This window comes from Elephantulus edwardii, unplaced genomic scaffold, assembly GCF_000299155.1.
Source record: "Elephantulus edwardii isolate Elephantulus edwardi_28Jun2011 unplaced genomic scaffold, EleEdw1.0 scaffold00019, whole genome shotgun sequence".
In the NCBI taxonomy this organism is placed as follows: domain Eukaryota; kingdom Metazoa; phylum Chordata; class Mammalia; order Macroscelidea; family Macroscelididae; genus Elephantulus; species Elephantulus edwardii.
In genome coordinates, this window is record NW_006399769.1 from 3814687 (window position 1) to 3834712 (window position 20026).

The window sequence follows — 20026 nt, forward strand, 5'->3', positions numbered from 1 at the left end:
ACACATATGTTAGTTCTTCCAATGAGCAAACACTGGATTAAATCATCTAGCTTTGTATAGACACATTTGCAAAGACCCCTTTCCCAAGCACAATCTTAAGAGGAAAAGTCCATGCTCTTAAAAGAGATGATGTTATTCACATGTTTTTTTTAGGAAAAAATCCATTTTGCTTTACAAAGTCTTTGACAGAATAATGTCTAGTATTGATATTTTTTTAAAAAAAATCTAATTATTAAGACATGAGAGTATCATACAAAGTAACCAAAAGATAGCAACCCACCAACTTCTTGCTACACATACCTTGGTCTGGAAGCAGCAGTAGAGTTGAGTTAGGTACGGGTGTTTTCGTGCCAGGGCCAGAATCCTCTTCTCTGTCATTGTGCAGTCCACGTCATCATCCTGAAGGATGACATCCTTTTTTAAGACCTTCACAGCATACACTTCATCTTTGCCCTTTAGTTCTGCCAACATGACCTGTAATCAACCAGTCATAAGTTATATCTGATTATTAAATATTGTACCATAAAGTTTTAAAATTTAAACAGTCCATTTGCTATACTGAGGTAATCTGGGTTTGCTGTGAAGCAGAACCTTGTGTCTTTGGGGGTCAAATGCCATAACAGCTGCCCATGGTGAACAGTGTTTGGTGGAGGTCCCACTTTAAGGCGGGTATTGAAGAAGGAGTGGCATCCACTTCCTAAACCACCTGCCTCTGGAAACTATGAATTTGAAGAAATGACGATAGTTATAGAAAGGCTTCAGGCCTTTTGTTCATAGGGTCTCTATGAGTTGTGCTCGACTTGATGGCAATCAACAACATCATTAAATTACACTGAGCACTTTTAGAAATATCATTTTCCTCCCTTTCTTTTCAATCACATCTTTAGAATAAAAATGCTTATTACACGGATGGACTCAAAAGCAGCAGCACAGGCCAAGAAGAAATGTGTTACATAACTGCTATGAACCAGAATGGAAGTCATAAAGAGGAGTTAGCTTCTTAGTTTTATGTCAATATTAAAAACATTTTAGTCAAATGAGTATCCTAATATAGCTACTAATATACCTATTTATATTTACTTCCCAGCACCATGATCAATCATAGAAAAGAGAAGCTCAATGCACATCTGTTAAATGCTGATTCCTGTATTCATTTATGTTTGCTACATACACCAACACTTAGAAGATGCAGATAAATTGGTTTTATTTTAAACTAAGAATTATATCAGAAGTGGTCTTTTACATGGTTTCCAGATCATTAAGTTGATATACTACTATTTATCTAGCCATTTCCCATTTCCTGCAAGAGACACAAGTTAAACCTATTATTATATAAATTACATTCAACATTTTTGAAAGTCTGATTTTTTTCCCCTTTTCAATCACATCTTTAGAGTAAAAACTCACATTATAGAGGATAAGATTAAAGTTTTTCAACTTAAAAAAAATAGTTCTTTGCACATATATCTCAACTGTTTTCCAAAAGAATTAGTTTAAATACTCTGCCACTGACAACCTAGAAATATTTCTGTTTCATGGTCACTTATCAACACTGGGTGTTTTTACTTTAAAGGCTTTTGCTCAACAGGGGAAGTGTAACCTCAACACTGACTTAATTTGCAATAAGTCTTTTTTTATAAATAGCTGTCTCCACTATTTTTGTATTATTTGGTTGTATATATTTTCTTAACAATTTGTATATTGTTATGTCATGTACTGTCAAGTCAGAATTGACTCATAACGGGTTTTCAGAGGCAGTAAGTTCAACAAGAGGAGACTGGCCATCCTTCTCCTGAAGAGCAGTTGGTAGATTTGAACCATGTACCTTCGATTGAAAGTGCAACTATTTACCTGGTTATTAAAGTTTTTATTTGCTGCAAAGATTTTTTTTAAGTTAGATTTAGAATTTTGGGTTTTTTCCTATTGAATAAAACTATTTATCTGTATGAAGTTTAAGCTAGAAAAATGATGTCCAGCAAAATCATTACAAGCTCTCCTTTTATCAAGTTTTCCTATTGTCTTATAGTTTTGGACTTATTTCTCTATAAATATCACAAGTGTCTCTCCCTTTTTGTAATAGAGAACTCCTAAGTACAATATTCCAATGTGAGTTGTCAAAGTTAAAAAGGAGCAATTCGGACACTTAAAGAGAAAAGCTGCAATGTGAACCTAAAGCCTTTCCTCGTCCACATACACTAACTCAAAAACTAGTTCTAACTTTGTCTGTGATTTTATTTTTTTTTTTTGTAAGGAACAATGTCAACGCTTCCGAGTTTTCCCCATTCCCATCCTGCCAACACCACATGGAATCTTGGAAACTCTGAGTAAATCATTCTCTTTGAATCTTGCTCAGAATGATGCCAAGTCTTGCTAAGGGCACATTCCCACTCCAAGGTTACGCTGAGACAGCAGGCCAGGATCTACTTCTTATTTAACCAGCCTCTGAAGAATGTGATGATTCCAGCTTTGTCCATTTAAGTAAACTCTAGTTATCTTCCTGCTCTGGAGATCTCCGGATAAGATAGGGGCAGGTGAGGCATGGGAGGCAGACCAGGCCCTATATCCCAAGGGGTTCTTGGAGAATTCCTTTTGGAAACAATTACCTAGGATCTGTAGTCTGTAAACCCACTGACCAACTGGTTGCTGCATTAAAGAGTTCAAGATGTAAGAGGGCATGTGGCCCCAGGAGTTGCCTGATTCAGGTACCTGGTTTCCAGAACAGGGAACTGTCCAAAAAATTAACATTCATCTCTGTCAACTATACTCCACTCACAGCAAGTCCATGTGTGACAGCAGAGCTGTGCTCTACAGTCCTTCAGTGACCAGCTTTTCAGAAATAAATCACTGGGGCTTTTTTTCAAGACACTTCTGGGTGGGCCCAAGCCTGAAAACTTTATTAGTAGCTGAACATGCTAATTGTCTGCTCCCTCAGAAAGACAGCTCCCGCCAATCCCAGGCATCACTTTCAGAAGAGCAAGGTGGGTAAGCAGAGGTCTCAGCTGAAATGTTAACCAGCTTCCTAGGCTCTCTGCCTCTCCATCTTTCTAAAATAAACAGAGCTTAATTTTCTGTCTAACTAAGATATCAAAAAGGAGGCCAAATAGTTAAGTGCTGCTTGACTGCTAATTGAAAGTTAGGAGTTCAAATCTACTAATTGTTCCACAGGAGGAAGATGTTTCAGTCTGCGTCCACAGGATTCACAGCATTGTACACCTTGTGAGGGAGCTTTGAGGGTCAGTCTGTAGCGAGCTGTGCTGATAACCCCAAGGCCTAGCAACAATGGGGTTTTGGCTCCACCAGTGGTACCACAGAAGGTCAACGAGCAGTCTCCTCCCATTTATAAACTCCAGCTTCAGAAACCCTAGAAAGGGTCACTGTGAGTCAGAACCGACTTGAGGGCAGAGTTGAGTTAGCCATGAAACCCTGTGGGGCAGTTCTCTCTGGCTTATCAAGTCATTAAGAGTTGGAATGGACTCTAGTGAGTACAGGTTTATTTGTGTTTTAGAGCCATCAGAAGTACTAACTGAGCACCCTTCACACTTACAGGGCCCACTCTGCGTTGGTACTCAAGACAGAGGTTGGTGATGTAAGATATGAGATGATTATTCCCCCTTCCCCACCACGCATGTGATAAAATTATTAGCCAAGTACCAAAAAGGAGAGGGAGGAGGCAGAGACGCTGAGAGGCGGGAGGGAAGGGGTCACAGAGTTTGGTGGATGGAGGAAGGGGGTGAAGAAAAAAACAGCAAAAACAATCATAAATGAAACACACATAAACCAATTATTGTATGCAAACCGATTACTTTTTTTTCTAAAAAAAATAAAGCACTTAACTTTCAAGGCAATGATACCATTTGCTTTGAACTCTCTTATCCCTGAGGGAAGAGAATACAGAGTTCATCCTCAAGCTTCCTAATTAACACGTTGCCTCAAATGATGGCTATAGTGGTCCCGTACATTTGTGATAATTTTCACTTCCAAACATACGACTGATGCTCAATTTCATATGGCAGTCATAAACAATTGAAAAAAAAATATGTGTTTCTAAGCACGGTCGTCAATTTAAAAGTGTGCAGCAACATGTCAAAATGAGATTTGCGATGAAAAAATATGGTTACTGGTCTGTGGGGCCTTGCGCGGCTCACGCCGAGGTGGCGTCTCTCTGGTGATTTGAATCCACCAACCACTTTTCGGGGGAAGATGAGCAACCTGCTCCTGTGCAACTTATGGCCTCTACAAACCCACTGGCGGGTCAGCTGTGAGTCAGCCCCAACTCGACAGCAATAAAGAATGAAGGGGGTTTTATAACAGAATAGTCCAATGCCAAGCACATAGAATGTTTTTAAATTGTCTAGTGCTTTCTCACTTACTGCCTCACTTGAAGGAGTCATAGGGTGGTGAACACAGCTAACATTCTTGGTTGCTTACCAAAAGCCGGAGGGAGGTTTGAGTCCACCCAGGGGTGCCTCTAAAGAAACGTCTGGCCATTAACTGACAAAAATCACCACTGAAAATCCTACATAGTTCATCTTTGACACACGAGGTCGCCATGAGTTGCAGCCAAATCAAAGGCAACTGCTTTTTTTATCTTATTTGATCTGTCAAGAGGGAGAATTGAGAACTCGCAAGGTTTATGCCACACTGCTACTGAGCCAAAGAACCAGCCTGCCGTCTGCTTGGCCTTCGGCCTTTTCTACTCAGCAGGGATAGGAAATTTTAGCAAGATCAAATTGAGATGCTCATCTTTTAAGCTTGTTATTGTTCTTATGTGCCATTGAGTCAGAAGGGACTTCTAGCTGACCCTACAGCAGGTTTCCAAAGGCTGTAAATCACACAGAAGGAGAATGCCCATCCTTCTCCCACAGAACAGTTAGGGGGTTCGAGCCACATGCCTCTGGGTTGGCAGTGCAGCTCCTTACCACTAGACCCCACAGAGCTCCCTCAGTTAATCTTAAATCAAACTCATGGGGCACTGATCCAAGGTGAGAAAATCAGCAGTTCTCCACAAGCTTGCCACAGACCTTGCCAAAGCTGCCTTTGCCCAACACCTTGATGAAGTTGAACTCATCCAGTCCCAAGCGCTTGGCCTGGCCTTGCCGGACTTCCCCATTCTCGCCAGGGCTGCTCAGGTGGCCATCAGTAGACGCTGCTGCCCGGTGTTCCTCTCCTCGATTGTCAAACGACAAGGCCTTCCTGATGTTGTTTTCAAGTTCTTTTATTTCTAGGCCAAAGGTGATAAGATAGAGCATTAGCACACACGCATGAACATCCAGCTGCCTGACCCTCGCTCCTGTTCTTCACAGCAGGGAAACTAAGTGGCATTGCTGCTTTTGTTTCACACCTTTTCATCTGTATCTAATGTACAACAAGGGTAGGTACATGAAAAGGAGGTGTACATAGTCCCAGCACTCACTGAGTTCATGTATTCCTTCAGGGGGCACTGGAGCTGGGCTCCTCTGAAAACCTGCCTGGCTAGTAGGTGATCATATTATAGGATATTATAGAATAAAGATCTAACCCTTCTCAGGAACCTTGAAGAATAACAAAGCCCATAAGGCACCCTTCGAGCTTCCTCTGAAGACCAGGAGAACAAGTGATGCAGCACAACTACTGTACTATTCATCGGTGACACAACTGTTTCAACAATAGGGAGTAGGCAGTATTCTCTTTTTAAAGGATTTTACTGAGCCTGGTTGCTGAGTTTATCCCACACTCCTGACTTGGCGCCTAAGGCTATCTAATGAAATAAGCAACGGATTTATCATTAAAAAAAAATAATGGCTTCCCAAGATGGCATGCTGCAAATTTATGTCCAAGGCAGCAGGGATTCCCCAGTAGAGTTTCACAACTAGGGAGAGGCTTGTGTCCCTGGAGATATGTGACCTGGATTACCTGGGGGCATTAAGGCTGGGCCATCCTCTGACCTCTTCTATTTGAAGAAGTGCTCTTCTGAGCTATTCATTCACTAATATACTCCTCTGAAGAGGGCATCTTGAGCACAATGTAATTTAAAAATATGTTTGTGAAGAACCAGCATTAAGGAAGAGGGTGTGGTCTTGTGCACTTTGGGGTGAGATACAGCCTTGAGTGCCCAGGTGCTGCTGGGTTTAAAGAGATCTGAAGTCTATCATCACTCTCGCAAGGAACATCCATCTGTACTTGGATCTGGAGCATGGCTCCTCTAGATGTGCAGAGATGGCAGGGGGAGAAGCCAGGGGAACACCTGAGGCTACACACTCCCCCCAGGAAACTCAGAGCTGTCCGACTTTGACCTTCTCTTAACTAAGTATAATTTTAGGTTTCAGTTTGCCAAATTGCTTACTTAGGGCTTTGGGAGGCAAAACCTGGGAAAAGCGTGAAGAAATAGTCTTCCCTGTTTCTTACAATGGAGGGAAGAAAGCCCGTGCCATACCCTTGCTCTGTACCAGCCTCACGTCTTGGAGGAGGGCTTTTGTATCTGTGCCACATTACTGGACCACACTTAAGATACTGGGAATGGGCCTAATAAGGGCCACACCACAAACTAGGGATGGGTCAGGTGTGGCCACCAAAGTCAATTCCTTCTTAATTGGGAACTTCTTACCATAGGACTGTGTGTCTATGAAACTCCATAGGAGGTCTCAGCATTAAAAAATGGAACCATGAAAATGCTCACACTGGTCCAGGAAAATCATTGCCAGTTTGGCAGTGATTACTTATGAGTGAGTTAGAACTCTTTTGGAATGAAGTGGAGTCTATAGAGGCCGAAGATAATTAAAGGAGCATAAGACAACCTCACATCATTCATTTTATAGCCTGAGGGTTGGGATAGCTAGGTTGAAGTGATTTTATTACACTTGGGTTAGAAGAGCTGCTCTTTAGGAGTTTGATGGCATGGATCTTGAAAATAGGATTCCTAGGTCAGAAGGCCTCAGCCACTGACTTAGTTCCTGGCCTAAGGATAAGGGTCTCAACCTGGCAGCCACTCCCATAGCATCTTGTCAAGTGGAGGTATCAACACAAAGTTGGTGAGAGCATAAAATCAAATGAACAAGTCTGAATTAAATTAACAAGAGAGATCAATAATCTCATTCTTTGAAAGACCTCAAGTTCCTCAGTCCTTCCAATGAGAGAGCTCGGGAGAAAGCAAACCGAGGACTCACCTTGGTCACAAGGGGAGGTGGGTGCTGACTTGGATCGATCTTCTTCAGAGGCTGAGCTTCCAGAAGCAGGCTGCAGGGACTCAGCACCAGCAATGAGCTAGTGAGAAGAGAGGCAGAGGGGGAGAAGGGAAAAGCCATCAGACGTGATCAAGAGTACGAAGACATTGTGCCAAGCTCTTAAGAGTGCTTGGTGCCCAGGAACATTGGTGGAACCAAGACCCTGCAAGAACAGAGTCAAGCTCTTATTTTAAGTTAAAGGGACGAAAACAAGAAAATTCAATGTCTTTGATTTTTATTCTATAGTGGCTTAGTGGGGCAAGAGTTGTGCTGCCCACCCAAAGACAGGAAGTTCAAATCACATAGCTGCTCTTGAGAGAAAGGCCGTCCTCTCGCGTGTGATTCAAAGCCTCTGAAACCAAGTGAAAGGTCAGCCGTGAGTCAGTTCCAACTCCATGACACATAACAATGCATAAAATTGATCTATCTGAGCAACGTTCAATTCTACCTTCTCCATAAAAGCCTCCTTCCTGCAGCCAAATTACCTTCATCCAAAGGATTATGGAAAATTGTCTCTAACATCTGTTTGGTATGCCTTCATTATTTAATTCCACTTCCTCTAATTATTACATATATGTATATATAGGGGACTCTGCTGGCTTGTTGTTGTTAAGTGTCATCGAGCCAAGTATGACTGATAGAGACCATGTGAACAACAGAGCTAAACCCTGTTCTATCCTGTGCCATCCTCACACTTCCTGACACACTCGTGCCCATTACAGCAGTCATCATGTCATTCCACCTGGTTGAGGGTCTTCCTCTCCTTCCCCAAAACTCCGCCATTCCCAGCATCAGGTCCATCTCCAAGTAATAGACCCTCCTAACAACATGTCCAAAGTATGTGAGATAAAGGTTTATTGTCCTCGCCTCCAGAGAGCACTCTAGCTGCATCATCTCCAAGACATATTTGTTTGCACTTTTGATTGTCCATGGGATGTTCAGTGCTCTTCTCCAACACACACCTCAAAGGCATCAATTCTTCTCCTGCTCCATCCTTAGTCATTGTCCAGAGCATCATAAGTGATCAGAAAGACCATGGCCTGAATCAGATGAACTTTAGTCCTCAAACTGACATCACTGCTCTTCAGTAATTTGGAACAAAGACAAATACCGTATAAAACCATTATTGTAGAATGCGTATAAGGATCCAAGGGGGGTGGGTGAGGGTAGAAGCAGAGCAATGAGGATGTGTGTGTGTGTGTGTGTGTGTGTGTGTGATTAATCATGAAGTTGTACAATTTGATGGGGGGGTGAGGGAAACTGCAAGAATCTGTTCTGAAAAGCAATGAATTTGAATTTTGTAAATATACTAGTATTAAAAAAAAAATTAAAGAGGTATCTGACTGCAGACTTTCCTGGTACAATATATCTACTGCTGACTGCTGGTACCAAAGGTATTAACTGTAGTTCCAAAATGAAGTTGTTGACAGTTTCAATCTTTTCTGCATCTATCATGATGTTGCCTGCTAGCCCAGAGATAAGGAATTGCACTGCCAATGCAAAAGTATGAGGACTGAATCTACCAGTTGCTCTGTGGGAGAAAAATGAATAATCTCCTCCCAAGTCATTTATTGCCTCTGAAAACCCATAGGAGATATAGTCACCTATGGGTCTCAGGAATGGTCAGCTGGGAGTCAGTTCTGATTTGCCAGCAGTGAGAGCGATATGTATAAATTGTTTGGTGCTCTCATTCAAGGTTGACTATAGATTCTTTAAAGGCAAGACTTTTATCTAGCATCTGTGTTCTCTCACCTTGATTTGCACAAGTGACATAACAAATAGATATTCAAGAAACAAAAACAGTCCCTACTCTGGTGGCCTAGTGGCAAGAAGCTGATCAAGAAGGCATGCAGTTCGAGGCCACCAGCTGCTCTGCGGGAGAGGACAGGCAAACTCCTCCCATGTGATTAACTGCCTCTTAAAACCCATCAGACGGTCAGCTACAGGTTGGTTCCAACTCTATATGGTACTACTACACACACAGATTTTTTTTTTAGGTAATTTTTCATGATGCCCTCCCTGTTCCCAGTGAAGTCTATTTCCTGGAACTTAAATTGGTATGAAGTCCCCTAAAGGATGCTTGGGCTCCTACTTGTGACTGTTCAACCCAGTTGGTCATTGCAGGGGGCTTGCTAAGTTCATCTTTTGGGAGGAGCTTAAATTCTCAGGTGCTGACATTTTATTTACAATTCCAACTCCCCATGGAAGTCCTATTTCTACCTCAGGGTTTGCAGAACTAAGGAGATCCAGCAGAAGCACAAGCCTATAGTTAACTCTACCTCAGGCAAGAAAACTTTTTCTCCATCCTTCGGAAAACAACTTTAAGTCTGAGACGGCAGAGGAGTAAGAGATATTAACCAGACAAAAACCATAAAACTCTTCACATTCTAGGAAAAAGGCTCTCCTGAGAGGTATTAGGAAAAAAATGTGTGCCTGTCTCTGAAGTATGAAGATGTCTGGGAGACAAGGACTCTCTAAAAGATATGTCAGGGTAAAATGTAGGCAAAGCTTTTCAGAACCAAGATTGTAGACTGCCCGCCATTCAGACCTGCTCTTCTGAAAGGAGTCAGAGAACTCTGGCGTGAGGCAGTGAGGGCTGCCCCCTAATCCACCCACCACCAAAATGTCTTGCCCAGTTCACACGCTTCTGACTTTCTCATACTGTACCTTAAAAAAACCCAGACTTTTATTTCTTTATTTTTAAATACACAGAAAAAATAAAGCGTTTCCACATAATCCTCTCCCCTGCATACAATTCCCTATTATTATCCTCTTACATTAGTGTAACAGATTTGTTACGACTGATGAACTAATACTGATATATTCCCTGAAGTACATAGCTTACATTAGGGATCACTCTGTTCCGCAGCCCTCTGAGTTTCGATAAATGCATAATGTCACATGGCCACCAGTACAGTAACACGAGGAATAGCTTCACTGCCTGGGCTCCACATAGTCGTCCCTCCCTGCTCTCTGAACCTCTAAGAACCATTGATCTTTTTATTTTCTTAAAGTTTTGGCTTTTCCAGAACTTCATATAGTTCGAGTCAAAGTATGATTCTTTTTCAGACTAGTTTCTTACACTTAGTAATATGCATTTAAGGTTTTAGAGTGTTTAGTTTTGTTTTCTGTAACTTTCTTTAGTCTAGGAACCAAGGCTAAAGAAGAATCTGCAAACTAAAATACTATGGGTACCTTGCTGTGTACCATCACATCAGAAATGACCCACACATGGCCCTCCAGGGTTTTCAGATACTGTCAACTGCACAGGAAGTCTATCTGCTTCCCACAGAAGAGCTGGGAGATTTGAACTCAGCACTTTTGGGCTGGAATTGCAACTAAGCCGCCAGAGCTCCCCAGGTCTCATATCTCTAAGCCCTGACACATCAAAACCATCTTTTAGCAAATGAATCATTTGCTACTGTCATTCAGAATGCCCTTTGGATAGAAGCTCAGATGTTCCATGCCAAGGAATATTAATAATATTCTTTGGGTAGCTGAGTGCTGGTACAACCACAGATTTTCTTGGCTTCCTCCCTAGAAAAGTGTGGTTCCAGCTCTCCATCCGTTTATCCTTATTATAATAGCACCAGGGGCCAAGATCAGACATGGCTTTCATGTCAGATCTCAAGGCAGATAAGTACATTTCCTTGTCTGAAGTCGTTATGATTTCTCTAGAAGGGATTTCAAAATTCACATCTCAGAGCTTACATTTCCTTGGCAAACATTACCCCTGAGGCTTGCTTTGTTTTTCTTCATGTTTGCAACTGAAGGCAACTCCAATGTGACCTTCCTCTGCCTGTATCTCCACCTCCGCCAAACACAGGATTTGCAGTTAATGTTGCAACTTAAATCTTCAAACCTTACTACAGGGGCCCTCTTGTAGGTTCCTTGAAGGGCTCACTAACAAAAGGCCCCAGGAACCACCAAGTAGCTTCTTACCTTTTTCCTCCTCTGGCCACTGTTGGTGATCTTGTCTGGAGTGACGCCGAGGTCGGCCAGCACCTTGGCAATTCCTCTGGCATCCACCCCACAGTTGGGGGCAACGTTGGTCTCACACCGCCGGTGAACATTCATCTTGCAGACTGCGAGAAATATGGAGGAGAAACTTCCAGATACTCATGCTCTCAGATATCACCTTATCTTACCAACTATAAACATAATATAAGCTTCCTTAATAATATTTGGTAAAGACAGAAAAATATCAGAAGAAAAAGAAAAAGTATCCATCATCTCACCACTCAAAGAAAATGATCTCCCCGAACTCCATTGGAGGTAACCGAGACCAACTTTGCAGTTACTCCCTTCTAGTCATTTTTTCTATGTATATTGAATATGGATAAAGAAATGCCACACTCACAGTTCCTCTCAGGTGTGGAATCACCTGCAGAAGGCAATCTAGCCTTTGTTCTTGGCTTTGTCCAATTGTTTCAATACCTGAGGCTACTTAATAGGGGGTGACTAGACCAGGAAGGGTCATCGGGGAGCCCAGTGCTAACATCTCAAGAGACATGATTCAGCCTACCATAAGGTGAGTAGCATCAGCAAGAGCCCCAAAGCCTGGGGCTCACGTGAACTTCCTGGTTGGAAAACTCAGAACCTCCGTTCTATGACCCTTCCAAATCTCACCCTGTATGTCTGCTGGCTTGTGTCTTTCTGGCTCTAACAAAACTGTAGTCCTGAGTATGACATACTCTGAAATTCTAAGTGATTCCACTGAATTTGCAAACTTCCAGGGCCAGTGACAGTCAGCAGGGCCTGGTATGTGCCTGTTTGGAAAGTTAAAGGAAGTTATCTTTCTAATGTGTGAGTTCTGACCTAGCTCCATTTGGCTTAGGTTTGAGATATGTTTCATGGATAACACTTCTGAAAGATGGTAGCTGTCCAGTTTTAAGATCTGAGCTAGCCTCGGCTGCTGGAGTTGGAGAGAGAGGATGTATTAAGCTGGTGACAAAGACTGAGAATTAGAATGGACTGGATTAGTTTCCCTATTTGGGGGACTGGATTTAGAATGATCCCTAATTTGCAGTTAGCAATGAAGGTGGGCTTTACTCACCATGCCCCTGCCTAATACAAGTGTAGAACATAGGCCAACTTGGTTTATTTAAAGAGATTTAATTTAGGTTCTATCCCTAAATCAGTCCCCTCCCATTGGACTACTCTGTTACAGTATGAACAATCACAGAGGGGAATGCCCAGGATGGAGCCTGTCAAGATACATATCTGAGAACCAGCAAACAGAATAAGGTGACTTCAAGGCTTCCTTTAGATGTAAAATCCCATTTCAAAAGAACAAAACCTTGCATATCTTTGTGCACCCATATGACTTACCCATACAACTAAGTTGTCTTGGTAGAGCATCAAAGGTAAAAATAGAAACTGTTCGTGGAAAGAGATCAGGCAAGAGAGGCTAGACCTCCCTTTTGCCTTAGATAACCTGGTCACTTGCCTTAAGGGAAGAATAGCACAGACTCCCACCCCAGGCTTGAAAAAGTTCAGCTGAGCTGCTGAGTCCAAGCAGTCAAACAGGCCAAAGGCTAGGGAATGGCTTGGGATAGGGGAGTGAGGGAAGGGGCAGAGAGCTTTCTTAGACAATAGAAACAAGCAAACTTCACCACAACATGTTATGGTGCTGACTCTAGGGACTGAAATCAGTAACAACTGCCTGAAATTCCTCCTTGACAGTAAAGCTGAGAATCATGAGATTGTATATGTCAGGCGCCACATTGTGCTCTGGATTCTCCATTCTCCTCTTAACAACAGGAACCATTTATCACCACATTCACCTTATGTACGTGTGCTCCTGCTCAATGACCCCATGAAAGCCTTCTCTCTGACTCATCTTGTAATGACAAGAGAAAATAAAGGAGCCATAGATACATTATTTAGCCACTGGTGCCCTCTGGTGTTGAAACACCAGAGCTGCCCATCCAACAAAATGGAATCTAAAAAACAGCTTTAAAGTCTTTATCATTAAAAAAGAGGGTAGGGGGTAGGGAGTAGGGACAAAACAACTTTGCCATTTCTTAGGGAAAGCTTTAAATTTTTTAGAAGTGGTTATGGTAGGCTTTATTCAAAGATAATATAAGAAATCCTTAGGTTACAAATGCAATTCATTCATGCATCTTCCCCCCCCATTTTAATTTGACATACTTTTAAAATCAATTTCCTTTTATTTGTTATTTGTGGTTTTTTTATGAAAACTGTGTTTTGTATAATCATTCACATACATTGTGTCTTACAAAATTAATCACTATTAGATTTGGGCCCACTTTTCAGATCCCTTCTGGATCTTTTCTAATTCATCCTTTCCCTCACACTAACATATGCAATTAAATGGATGACATGAGATAGTGGCTTTGACATGCTTTGAAAAGTCTGGAAATGAGAAGCAAACCAAAACAACTATGAGATATCATCTCACCCCAGTAAGAGCAGCAAAATTTAGCACAACAGCAAACAACAATTGCTGGTGAGGTTGTGGAGATATTGGAACCCTTATTCACTGTTGGTGGGAGTGTAAAATGGCGCAACCACTATGGAAGGATTTATGGCGCTTTCTCAAAAAGTTGCAAATAGAAATACCATTTGACCCAGCAATTCTACCACTAGGAATATACCCTAAAGAAACCGTAACTGTCACCCAAGTAGTTATATGTACACCTATGTTTATTGCGGCTTTGTTCACAATACCAAAGGGTTGGAAACAACCCAAGTGACCATCAACAAACGAATGGATAGAGAAGCTGTGGTGGAATACTATGCTGCATTGAAAAACAAGGAACTCATGAAATATTATATAAAATGGTTGACCATGAAGGGCATTATGCTGAGTGAAATATCTCAGTCCCAAAAAACACAAATACTGCATAGTGCCAGTGTTACAGAACAGGACTGTCATGGGGGCTGGGGGAAACTAAGAAAAAAAGAGATAAATAATCTACACCACATTGAAACAGATGAGGGAGAGAATTGTATAAAAGGAATATATAATTAGGTATTATTGGCATGGCAAGAGTCCGGAATAAGAGCTGCTTAGTAAATTGGTCTGGGGGAGTGGAGGACCTATATAACAATGAAAGAACTGTTTTACCTAAAGAAAAGTGATGGGGGGAGGGGTGGGGAGCAGGGAGGAAAATGTACAACAATGAATGATTGGAAAATCAAGTTCTGTATAAACTTGCATTAAAATCTCGATTTTTAAAAAAAGAAAAGTCTGAAGATGTGAGGGCAAAGCTCTACAAGGAAAGAGAATTTAAGACATTATCAGGAGAGCACACTTGAGATGCTGGTGGGTGATACTGACAGGGCATGGGGAAGTTAAAGAAACTAGACATGTCATCTGGTTCATTCACATGGAAGTCTGTGTGGCGGAGCTGATTCTGATTCATGGTGGCCCATGTGCATCAAAGCAGAGTTGCTCCCAGGATTGCCAAGGCCTGATCTTCTGTGGTGTGGATTCTGATTGATTGTGCCATGTGTGTTAAAACAGAGTTGTGCCCAGGATCGCCAAGGCCTGATCTTGTGCAAGCAGGTTGCCAGTCCTTTCTTTTGAAATGTCTGAGGAGACGGGACCTCAAATCATTCAGTCAGTACGTCAGCACTTAGTCATTTGCACCAGGAACTCCTCAGGTATATTAACATGGGCCGTTCCAATCTCCGCCACTTCTCACTAAAGGACAAGGGTCATGTGCATTCAACTGCCTAGCCCTTGCTGGTTTTTCCTCAGTTTTTCTTTCAAAGTTGGCTTTTTTCCCCCCTTCTGTTTTACAAATAACATCACTATTCCAAAACTTTTCCATCACCTGAAACAGAAACTCTGGACCCTGTAAGTAATAATTCAGCTTAGTAGCAAAGGACAAATAATATGGAACGAGTGTAAGTGTGTGCTCTATGCCTGTGTGTAAGTGTTCCTATAGTAAGAATGTATGAAAAGGGCTGTGAAAACTCCGGGCAAAGTGTCAACAGCAGTTCAGTCTCTGGGGATGGAAATGCAGAGACAGAAGGGCATTAATCCACACAGACACAGAGATGCACACAAACTTAGTCTTCCTTGAACATTTGAGAGTGAGAATAGTCACATAACACTTGTGTGTTTTGTTCTGATTTCCAAAAATTCAATTACAAGTTGAAGTTATGACAAGGGTTACAGTTGGTTTTAAAAATGGTAAAAGACTGACATTTTCAGAAGGAAGGAGAAAAAAAAAGTCCTATCTCATCTCATATGTTTTTCAGAAAGGGAGCTCTGGTGGTGCAGACCTTCGGGAGCTGCACTGCTAAACCAGAGCCTGAGCTTCTCCACGATTCGAATCTACCAGCTCCTCTAATGGCGAAAGCTGGCAGTCTCCTCCCCTGCGATTTACAGCCTCAGAAAACACTGAAGGGTCAGCCGTGAGTCAGTGCTGACTTGATGACAATGAGTTTATTGTCTTTAAGGTTTTTAAAACACCCACACTACTTTTAAAAAGAGAGAGGGAGCAAGAAGAAGGAAAAATAGAACTTTCTTTTCCTTTTCTCCTTGCAGTCCCAGATCCTCAGTCACCCCAGGAGGTGGATGGCTGAGATCATTACGTCCATATTGTTCTGAGATGGTAGGTGGACTTGTAGCCTTTGTTTGCTTACTTGTTTGATTTGGGGAGTTTGTTTTTCTTTTTAAGAAATAAGAAAAGAAAGGAAGTAAAAGGAATCCATTCATGTGAATCTTTGACTAGGCAGCAGTCCTGATTCCAGCGTGTGACAGCCAGAGACAAGGCCCTCTAGCTTTCTCTCCCTTGATTCCTGGAAGCAGTGATGGTACAACCTCTGGTTCTGGGTCACGCAGCCCTGCGAAGGGCTTTAGGTAGAGGGTCATTCTGAGGGGCTACTCCCAACACTCCTGAGAGAGACCAAGAGCCTGAGAGGGTCTTCCTCCAAATCTACAGAGCAGGCCTCCCTGAGTGAACTCCCAGCATGGCTGCCCCTGCCGCAGGCTAAAGGCCTGGAATGAGATGCAATCAGAGTGTGGTGTAGAGAGGCGGGGCAGGCCCACCTCAGATAGGGTGAGGAAAACCAGGCCACAGCTAGCCCTGCAGGACAGACAGTCAACTGGTGAACAGGCCTGGCTTTGCTGTTAAATTGATTCTCAGCACGAATGGCTCCGGGGCTCCTGTGTGTGCTGGACGTGAGCATCAGCAGAGGAAAATTAGGGTCAGAGAGCAGGCCACAGGGCAGGTGAGGACATCATATCTTGTTTAGAGGTTGGAATGTAAAACCGTAAGCTATGGTGAAAGGGAAATGCTGAGTATGAAAGACAAATACAACTTAGGTGAGACTGGACATCAGGCAGGTTGCCTGTGAGTCTGCAGCCATGAGAGGAAGGCAGGAGTGTTCTGATAGAGTGAGGAATGAGAGCATTCAAATACCTCAGAGACTCAAGGAAGCTAGGATTTGAAACTCTGAGGTGAACTTGTAGATGGCTGAACCTTGGTCAAGGTGTACAGACAGAACCCAGTCAGCAGGGAAGATCCAGAGACTCAAGGGGCATTTGAGTCATTAGAGAAAAGAAAGAGATCATTTGTCTCAGAGCCAGGGTTTCTCTGCCTCTAAGTGAGGAGATAGGTTACCCAGGAACAGCCTGGAAGCAACTCCCAGGTTCTGATCCTTCCTCCGAATAAGTCCAAGGGCAGAGGTGGGTCTTCTGCAAGCTTGATGGCTTTGTAACATGGGTAAACCCAACAATGGGTCTTAGGTGGCTTGGACTATTTTAGACTAAAGGCAAAGTGACTAGGACAAACTCAGAGGTCTTCCCTTGTCGATCTAAACAATTGAGAAATCAGTCAACAAAAAAATATTATGTATCACAAAAAATCAGTTAGCAAGAATCTTATAGGTCACACGGTTTTACAATTGCAACTGCTTATGAGGATGGTGGGGGATGGGCAGTAGTGCATTTAGTGTTGCCGTGTTGGAAGCAGGAGTCGCATCCACTTCCTAAGTAACATGCCTCCGGAAACTTTATGGACTTTGATAATGTCGATAGTTGCAGAGGGGCTTTCAGGCCTTTTGTTCATAGGGTCGCTATGAGTCCTGCATAACTTGAAGCCAATCACCAACAACAACAATGTTGCAAGGAGTCAGGAGTCAGCTCCAATAGCTAGCAGATGAATTAAAAATAGATAAAGTCACAGCCCAGCCAACCACACATCAAGACCTCCTGGTCATGATCTAGCAAAGGGCAGTGCCTATTAAGTTCTCCCTCCCAAGTTTAAAAAGTTTAAACTCCATCTTCAACCTTGCACAAATGACTAAGTCTTGTTTCTTTAACTCATCAAAACAGCAGAACTTCACTGTCATTAGGACAGGAGCAAAATGAAAATTACCAAGTCTCCATGGCAGAGGAAGAGGAATAAGAAAATAAAGCATCGTCCCGGGAGTCCTAAGGTTTGAAGAACGTTGGTCTTCTAGCGTCTATGTGGCACACCTCACAGGACATGTATCCTCACTCTCTCCACGTTTCACATGAGCTGGTGTGAGTGGGAGTAGTTCCTGCCAAACAAGAGCCTCACTGTCCCTCAGTTTTGCTTTATTTTAAGGTCATCTAGGGACCCCTATGGTCCAAGCACCAATGTCTGCATTGTCTAGGCTGCTTTCTTGAAATATCAATAGTTATGACATGACATTTGTATCTTCATTTGTATTCCCTTGATAGATCAATCATTAATATAGTTACTAAAAACCCAGACATCAACTCATCAGGGTGTCATGCTAAGCAGGCTCTGTGCTTCCTGGCAACCACAATTATCTTTCCAAAACCCAGCACTCCTCTGCTAATAACCTGCCAGGTCCTTCCTCATTTCCTTATTCTTCTATTGTTTAAATGCTATTGAATGCTAATGAGGGCTTCAAGCAAGACTTGCTCCATTTACAGAGCAAATGCTAGAATTATGCTGAGTGAGCTAACTCAGTGCATTAAGGACAAATAGTGTGTAAGACCAATACTGTAAAAACAGAAGGATAACTAGTAAAACATGTATGAGATCCCAAGGAAGGCAGAAGTGGGAACTCAGGGGTGAGGATGGGCCAGGGCAAAACCACAGGGTTGCACAATTTGGTGTGTGGGGGGAGGGGTAAAGGAAATAGGAAGCATCCACTGGGGACCTGAAAAGACAAGGTAATAGTGGGCATAGGACAATGGTGATTAATTTTATAAAACATAATGAAATGGAATGATTGTATGAAACAATGTGAATGAAGAATAGTATGAAACACAATGTATATGAAGTATGTAAGCAACCAATACAAAATAAAATTAAGTTAACCTCTGGGGCTCTCACCTCCTAGGTGTTGAGAAGGGCATGCGAGATGCCAGATGTACCCAAACAGTCAAGATCCTCTCCAACTCCAGTAACATTATTTCTAACCTCCCTCACCTCTTCATGCCTTCCAAATTCCTCCTGCTCCCCTCAACACCAGAAAGGACCTCCTACTTCAGAAAAGACCTCACAGGTGCAAAACGTATGGGATCCTTCCACTTGTTCTCTCCCCTGGATTCCTACTCCTCACGTGGGAAATGGATTTGCATGGAGACCAAGGCTTGGCCTATACTCCTTCCTGGAATGAAGTCTCACCAAGAAAATCCCAAAGGGATCAATAATTTCCTTCCTGCCTCTCCTGGCTCATCCATGTTTCCTTTTCTGTTTTTTTCCTAACTTCACATGACACTCTAAAAATAGCTCCTATTCTAAAAAGAAGGAAAACTTCCTCAACTCTGTGTCTCTCTTTATCTTAGCTCCTCCCTGACCTTCACAGTCAAGTTTTATTATAGTCAGAGAGAACAAAGAGATCTACACCGGCAGCAGAATTCAACAGGTTTTACAAGACCATTTTACACTATCCCTCTACCAAACTCCCCGTCTCTGTTCCCTAGCACCCTGCATTTGGTGTCAAATCTCTATTCCATCAAGGATAGAAAGTGTTCTGCCCGTCTTTCACTTATGGAAAAATTGGTGGCGGTGAACTGCCAGTCTTTGAGTTTGAAGCACTGCCTGACTATTGCTTAGATACTGACGAATCTCAAACCTAGATATCCACTTTCCCTTGAGTTTCAGTGACAATGTCCAACAGCTTACTGAACCACTCCATGTAAATGTCCCCAAAGCACCTCCAAGCTTGTATGTCTCAAACTCCACTCACCATCTTTGCCATCTACCACACCCTGTAGTCCCTGTAGCAATGAACAGCAACACTGTCTAGTGATCATGTACCGAGCTCCTCACATTCTGTGCTGTATCATCACACACTCAGAGTAAAGTCACAGGTGAGACAGCAGGAAACAGAGTCAATGTTCTTGAAGAGTACAGAGTCGCAATTTGGACAATATTTTGGAAATAGTAGTAGTGATGGTTGTACAATACTGTGAATGTAACCAATCCCATTAAAATATATACTTATAATGATTAAGATAAAAGATTTTATGTTTGATATAGTTTATAATTAAAATGAAGAGTCAAGATTCAAATCCTTTTTCTTTTGTTAACACATTGTATGATGTAATATGAATGAGTTATTTAGTCTCTGAGTCCCTCACTTGGAACATGGGGACAAAATCACCTATACCACTGGCTTCTGAAGCATATCAGTAAGCTATCTTACATGATGAGGTTCTAGCTCTTTCTAAGAATAAGCCCTACACTATTGATTATGATACAAAAGCACCAATTTATATCTATCACTAATTTTAGTCAGCCCTGGTGGCTTAGTGGTAAAGGAGCTGAGCTACCAACCCACAGCCACTCAGTTTGAGTCCATCAGACGTTCCAGGGCAGAAAGATGGGCACTCTCCTCCCGTA

General features: G+C 42.4%; 1 protein-coding gene across 1 annotated transcript in view; it reads right to left on the bottom strand.

Annotated features, from left to right (window-relative positions):
• PRKCE (protein kinase C, epsilon) overlaps window positions 1-20026 on the bottom strand; it is a 762004-nt gene that overhangs the window by 249192 nt on the left and 492786 nt on the right. The window contains exons 7-10 of the mRNA XM_006882308.1: window positions 11142-11284; window positions 7143-7239; window positions 5022-5221; window positions 301-474 (exon numbers count right to left, since the gene is read on the bottom strand). Coding sequence (XP_006882370.1) covers window positions 301-474; window positions 5022-5221; window positions 7143-7239; window positions 11142-11284 — 614 coding nt within the window. The remainder of the gene's footprint in view (window positions 1-300; window positions 475-5021; window positions 5222-7142; window positions 7240-11141; window positions 11285-20026) is intronic.